Below are 7,518 nucleotides of genomic sequence, written 5' to 3'. Positions count from 1 at the left end.
CTTCCAGCCTCCATCTGTAATCAAAAGATTACTTTGGGACATCCTGAACCTTTTGTGGTTTTTATTTGCTAAAAGGGTGATGCCCCTAAAATACATTTTTTGAGAGTCAGCTTTTTGAGCACACAGATTTGCAGACATGGCAGTTTATGTTCAACTCCTATTTGGTGTCCCAAAATGAGGGCATAATGACAAACAGTGACCCAGAAGACTCTTAAGCTTCTGGCCTTGAAAGAAAAAAAAAACCAAAGCAACACTTCGCAACGCCAGCACAAATAAATGCTGCTATAGAATTTCCTCTCGGCTATATACATAGTAAATGGGATTTCACAGTGGAAAGGGCAGGCCTTCAACAAGCAGGTGATGCAATATTCAGCCAAAGACTGCAATCAGGGTGTAGCAATCCTAAAGCAGTGCTCACAACTCGTGTGTCACAAAATCAGTGTTAGGACACAAAAGTGTAGCAATCCTAGAGCACACTGAGGCAAATCAGTGTTGGGACACAATCCTGGAAGCCAACCAATGCGACTGGAAAACAGCAACAAAGCAACGGAGAGTGACACAATGCAACTGGGCAGAGCAGGGGAGGGCAGAGGGGAACTGAGGATACAGTGTAAGTGAACGAAGACAGATTACTCACAGTGCTGGGTAACAAAAGGAGCACCTTACAATGCAGAGGAAGGGGTCCAGCTGACTAACCCGCAACAATGGCACTGAATGGACCCAAATAATGGGCAACATAACGTATCAGTTAAAATACAAGGTGACATCAATACATTGGAAGACTAACGACGCGTTCGTAAAAAGCAATTTCATTAAAATCGACCTAAACATAAATCTGGGATTGGATTTTGTGTTCAAGAAAGAGATTCAATCAATCACTGTTAATGATATTTCTATTAGAAACTTAATTGACAACTTTAGATTTTTGTTCGGAATCGGTGCAAAAAAAGACTGTTCAATTGCATGCCAGGAGGAAGAAAAAAAAAAAAGAATTACAAATTTGGTCAGATCAGCTGATTGGATCATAGTGTATATGGTGGGCATTAGATGGTAAAATAAGAGATTGGCCAGGATACATTATAACAATGGGTATATAGACATCGGTATAGGGTATAAAAGAACGATCAGGATACATTGTAACAATGGGTATATAGACATGGATTAAAGTGTATATGGAGATTGTTACAGGGTAAAATACAAGACCAGCCAGGGTACATTAACAATGGGTACCTAGAGATCAGTATAGGGTAAAATAGGAGATTGTTATAATGTATCCTGACCAATATGTATAGACATCATTACAGGGTGGGGGGGGGAAATCAGCCAGGATACATTGTAACAATGTGTAGACAATCACCAATATAGGGTAACAGAAGAGATTGGCCAGGATACATTGTAACAATGGGTATCTAGACATGGATTAAAGTGTATTCGGAGATTGTTACAGGGTAAAATACAAGATCGGCCAGGATACATGTAACTATGGGCATCTCGAGATCATTACAGGGTGACAAAAGTAGAGCTGCAGCTAACGATTATTTTCAAAATCGATTAGTTAGCCGATTATTAGGTTCGATTAATCGGTTAATCGGATAAACAATAAAATAACGTTTAAAAAAAAGGCTCCAGTGATGGGACTACTAGTTTGTATTGAGGTTGTAGTCCTTTGACAACTTTTTCAATAATCGATTATAATCGATTATGTCGATTAGTTGTTGCAGCCCTAGACAAAAGATCAGCCAGGATACATTGTAATCATTACCGGGTGGGGGGAAATCACTATCAGCCAGGATACATTGTAACAATGTATAGCCAAACATCAGTATAGGGTATAATAACAGATCAGCCAGGATACATTGTAACAATGTATAGCCAAACATCAGTATAGGGTATAATAACAGATCAGCCAGGACACATTGTAACAATGGGTATCTAGACATCATTATAGGGTGGCCTAAAAGATCAGCCAGGATACATCGTAATCATTACAGGGTAAAATAAAAGATCACCAAGGACATAATAAACATTCTTGACTCACTTGGGGTAGAATGTAACAAGCATCAATCAAGATACAATATACAATGTAACAATAATAGAACCACCAAGCTCCAAACATGAACAATAAACCAATGACGATACAATGAAACAATGTAAAAGGATACATCAGGCCAAGTACATTGTAACAATAATAGATGGGTCAGGCTACAGTGTGAAGCTAACAGCCACCACTAGGCTGACCGAGGCAGAGGACTGGAGTGTAAACAGAGAACTTCCATCACAATGTAATGTCCGTGACTTGGTGACACTCAGAGCAATGTTTGTATACAGCAGGATACAATGTAACAACGGAGAAGGCCGGACAGATACATTTCCCTGCACAGTATTGTAGAAGGTGGGAGAGCCTTGTAATAAATGATTGTGAAGAGACAATGTGATTTGTGTCACCTGAATACAACTATTGATCGCTTTGATCACTGATCAATCCACCCAATACATTTCCGATACACATGCTATAATTGTATGGAGCGCACAGGATTTGGTGAACTGATACAATGTAACAGTGCCGGGAACAGTAAAGACCTCCTTTTCGAAGGGTGGGGGTGCAGATACAGCTACAACAATGTATTCTTACCTGTAATATGAGACACAGGGTGGGTCCTCTTGCAGGGTCCACTGCTGGCATTGAGTGCAGGCTGGGTTCTGTTGGGTTCAGTGCTGGTACTGGGGGCAGGCTGGGTATTGTTGTTCAGTTCAGTGCTGGCAGGCTGGGTGCTGTTGCTGGGGGCAGCCGGGCACCATTGGCTGGCATTAGGGGCAGGCTGGTCAATGCTGCTGGCATTGGGGGCAGGCTGGGGGCTGTTGCTGGAGCAAGGTTGGGCAGTGGGGGCAGGCTGGCACCTATGGCTGGCATTGGGGGTACTGTTGTTGGCAGTCTGGGTGTCATCAGTTGACTCTGGGGTGCTGATGGTTGCCCTCAGCCTCGGGGGTGCCCTGTAGAAGGCTGGCACCGTGTCCTCCCTGCTCTCCTCCCAGACATAGCGGCTGCTGGACAGGGGCACCCCCCTCTGGAAGTCAAAGTCCCACCTGCGGTTGCTCTCCTCCTCCATCTCCCGCAGCCTGCTGTGCAGCTCCCGGCTCAGCTCGGCATGATCCACCGGTCCAAACAGGCTCCTGCACACCGAGGGGCCCGGCCTGAGGGCCACGTCTGCCTGCTGTACATTGCACATCTTTCCCCCAGGGCCAGCGATCGCCTCCCCACACTCACACACTGTCCCCACCGGCTGCGGCTGCTGGGACAATCGCTGTTTTCTTACACACACGCAGAGGCCACGCCCAAAACACAGAGCAGGGACCGCCCCTAGCGCGCAGGGATTGGACGCCCGGGGTGTACGCCGTACAGCTGATTCTGCCGAGCTGCTAGGGTGGGGACGGGGCCACGCCCCCTCTGCACTCATCGGGTCGGGAGGGTCAGGTTACTCTACTACAACCGTGACAGCTGTCTGCTGGGTCCTAGAGGGCTTATAACGGGAAATTCTCTGCAAGAAGAGCTGATCGGGGTTACAACAAAGCATGAGAATGGCACGGGCTTATTTTTTTTTTCCGAAGGGAAATTCCTTTAAGAAAAAAATGTGATTGGTCTTGTATCAGTTCTCTAATCAGAAGCAACTTGGAAAAAGCTTTCCATTAATACTAGATAATGGTTGGCATGCTGTCACCATCTGACACCCTCAGGCATCATTGCCAGCCTGGCTATCCCTAACAGTTGGCCAATTCTTCTTCTTTATACCTATAGAGCAGCCTGGGGGAGGGGAATGCATTGCAGATACTTCTGGCATAGGCTACTGAAGAGTAAAAAACATAACGAATGCTGTAAAGGCGATCATACACGTAGCAATCTGCGATCAATTTATATGTGAGCAATCGCAAGTGATCTATGAATATTGAACGATGCAACATGCGCAGTATTGTTCCACATTTTGTGATCGACTGAAAATATTGATCGAAAGTCTAAGCTATCGGTTACAAATGCATATGATCTATTAAAAGTCATCATTTCATTAATCTGAATTATGGTCAGTTCAGGGATAATTATTTGATTGATCAGAAGCAATCGTCAAAATTTCGCCACGGATGGCAAGGTCGACATTGAGGGCGCATTGAACCGATCACATTGATGGTCTTTGGTTCACAATTTTCATGAAATTCGATCAGTTTGGCCACATTGAATGATTGATCTATGACCGCGTCAATACATGTGTCCACATTAAGCCACCCAGACTCTCCTTGGAGATGCTCTACTGGTTAGATTGGATTGGGGTAGGCAACCTCGGCCCGCCAGCTGTTGTGGAACTACAAGTCCCATGAGGCATTGCAAGACTCTGACAGCCACAGGTATATCTCCCGGAGGCAGAGGCATGATGGTATTGTAGTTTCACCACAGCTGGAGTGCCAAGGTTGCCCACCCCTCATCCAGCCTGCCCAGTTTGGGTTGCATAGAGGCTGCCATAGCTGAAAGTACTATTTGCCTGGCTGCCTCTATCTTTAAAATGTCTATATTCCCCAATGCAATGCAAACGTGCAGCCAGAGAAATCGATTATCTGCTTGCCAGCTCCAGGCCATTGCTTTAGAACCTACGGATCAACGTGGCAGCCAGGCAGCTAGTGGTTTCCAAAGGAGAGAACAGCCTACATCAGGGGTAGGCTAACTGCAGCCCTCCAGGTGTGATGGAACTACATATCCCATCATGCATCTGCCTGTGGGAGTCATGCCTGCGGCTGTCAGAGTCTTGCAAGGCCTCATGGGACTTGTAATTCCCCAACAGCTGGAGGGCCAGAGTTCCCCTACCCATGGCCAACATGTTTCTCTTACTACAAATGCCTTTTTAGGTCAAACTTATGTCGGCTATACTTAGATCCCCTCCAACTATGTGAGCTCTCATGGCTCTTCGGCCATTTTGATTGGTTGGCTGGGGATGATGTAGCTGCCATGTCTGCGCAGGAGACCTCACACTGCTGCTCAGTCTACATTTAAACAAGTGTTGGGATGGGCTCCTTTAGTACCAAGGCAATAAGGACAAAGTACCACCCCCAAGCTGTGAACTACGTCTACACCACAGGTTGCAAGTCCTGCCCTCCTGTTGATCCCGTCATGCCTCTGCCGCTGGAAGTCATGCCTTTGGCTACACAGAAGGTGAAGGGAGAGGCAGAGGAGCTGGGCCTGTACAGACAGTAATTAGCCACTCCCAAATAAGAGAAGGCTATGGTGATGGATGCCGGCAGAGAGAGGAGGGGGCGTTCACCCGGCGGGATGAGGTACGCCACCGGGTCCCCTCCTCTCTCCTGACACTGTCGGGCTCTCGGTCCGTGAGTGAGTGCCTGACTTTTTAGAGGGGGTGACACCAAAATGACTCTCAGGGTCTCTTTAATCAAATGCATTGCTGAACACCGGAGTGCATTAAACTGTGCGCACTTGGCGGACGGACGTCAGGAACGCGCGCTGAGCACGCCACTTTGATGCAAAAAACACCGTCTTTTTAGATAGCTGCTCAGTGCGCCTCCTGCTGCGTTCACACCTGACCGTTTTGTAGCGCGTCCTATGCTCGACGAACGCTCTACAAAACGGTCAAAAAAATAAATAGCATTGTAGTCAATGGTCTCGTTCCCACCTTGGCGTATTTCCGCCCGTCCCTAACGCCCTACAAAACGGCCCACGCCTGAAAAGGTCCCGGGACTACTTTGGGCCGTTTTGTAGGGCGTTTTCCATTTGGATACTGCCAAGTAGCCTTTGGAATCGCGCGACGGTCGCGCGACTTTTTTACCGCGAATCGCGGTAAAAAAACGTGTGACGGTCGCGCGACAGACGCGCATATTACAATACGCCTAGGTGTGAATGGGGACTAACTCATCATCCTGATTCGTTTCTGCTGCTGCAAGACTTCTCTAGGACCCAGCAGACCGCCGCGCTTCCTGCAGAGCATTGATCCCCTCCCAGCTTCCAGTGATGTGCGATTCGAGGTGGAGTCGCTGGGACTCTGTGTACACTGTGTAGTAGTGACGTGACAGGTCCCCAGCACCCTGCAGACACTTGTCCTTTGTTTGCCGTGTAGTATGTTGCTGTCAGCTCTGCGTGTAGTGACTGCGCTGGGCGGAGCCTGGCCTTTATACAACAGCTGAACGTGACACCGCCTGCTAGCGCAGTCACAGACGTAACCCAGCAATGACCCTGTCACTCTTCGCCGTAGCAAAACAACTGCTACGCACGCGAAGACGATTGTCGCCAATTTTTTTTCGATACAGTTTTGGCACCTGAAGTGTTTTATGTTTTTCAGTTCCCAACCCCCCAAAAAAAACCCTTCTGTTGTATTTTAGGCTAGGTATAGAAGTGAGAGGCGATCGCTGATCTGTACAGACCCCCCCCCCCCCTTCCCGGGTGATCGATATTGGGAGGAAATGTATTTTACGGGATCAAAATGGAGATATATGAAATCTAACCAGGACACAAAAGTGTGTATAGCAACAAGATATATGAGAACAGCTAGAGATGAAAAATAGATTATAAAAAAGTCCCAACATACTGTGTATAAGAAGCATTATTTGCTACAATGTAAATGCAATACACTCCGATCAGCCATAACATTATGTCCACCCCCTCATATTGAGTAGGTGCCCCTTTTCCTGACCCATGGAGGTATATTGGACTCCACTAGACCTCTGAAGGTATGCAGTGGTATCTGGCACCAAGCCGTCAGTACCAGATCCTTTAAGTCCTGTAAGTTGCCATGTGGGCCCTCCATGGATCACTTTTCCAGCACTTCTCACAGATGCCTAATAGGACTGAGACCTGGAGGCCAAGTCAACACCTCAAACTCATTGTTGTGTTCCTCAAACCATTCTTGAACATTCTTGCAGTGTGGCAGGTGCATTATGCTGCCGTCAGGGAATACTGTTTCAATTAAGGGTGGTACTTGTTCAGGAACAATGTTTAGGTCGGTGGTACGTGTCAAAGTCACATCCACATGAATGGCAGGACCCGAGGTTTCCCAGCGGAACATTGCCCAAAACATCACACTGCCTCCGCCAGCTTGTCTTCTTCCCATAGCGCATCCTGGTGCCATCACTTCCTCAGGTAAGTGACGCACCCGGCCATCCACATGATGTAAAAGAAAATGTGATTCATCAGACCAGGCCACCTTCTCCCATTGCTCCGTGGTCCAGTTCCGATGCTCGCATGCCCATTTTAGGCATTTTTGGTGGTGGACACAGGTCAGCATGGGCACCCTGACCAGTCTGTGGCTATGCAGCCCCATACATAACAAACTCCAATGCGTGTGTTCAGACACCTTTCTATCAGAACCAGCATTAACTTTTTCAGCAATTTGAGCTCCAGTACCTCTTCTATTGGATCGGACTACACAGGCCAGCCTTCCATCCCCACGTGCATCAGTGAGGTTTGGCTGCCCATGACCCAGTGCCCCTCTTGAGACTAGACTAGGGATCCACCCCTGCCCCCCCCCCCCC

General features: G+C 47.4%; 1 protein-coding gene across 1 annotated transcript; it reads right to left on the bottom strand.

Moving 5' to 3' along the window:
• Nucleotides 1-2,746: 2,746 nt before the first annotated feature.
• CDKN1C (cyclin dependent kinase inhibitor 1C) lies at nucleotides 2,747-3,342 on the bottom strand. The gene is given in 2 exon segments (XM_018554941.1): nucleotides 2,747-2,913; nucleotides 2,915-3,342. Coding segments are annotated over 2 exon segments (480 nt in total). The 5' UTR covers nucleotides 3,228-3,342.
• Nucleotides 3,343-7,518: the final 4,176 nt, after the last annotated feature.

Source organism: Nanorana parkeri, unplaced genomic scaffold (assembly GCF_000935625.1).
Source record: "Nanorana parkeri isolate BGI_ZX_2015 unplaced genomic scaffold, ASM93562v1 scaffold10, whole genome shotgun sequence".
NCBI classification, from domain to species: domain Eukaryota; kingdom Metazoa; phylum Chordata; class Amphibia; order Anura; family Dicroglossidae; genus Nanorana; species Nanorana parkeri.
The sequence above is the reverse complement of the archived record's forward strand: the minus strand, read 5'-3'. Positions and strand labels throughout refer to the sequence as shown.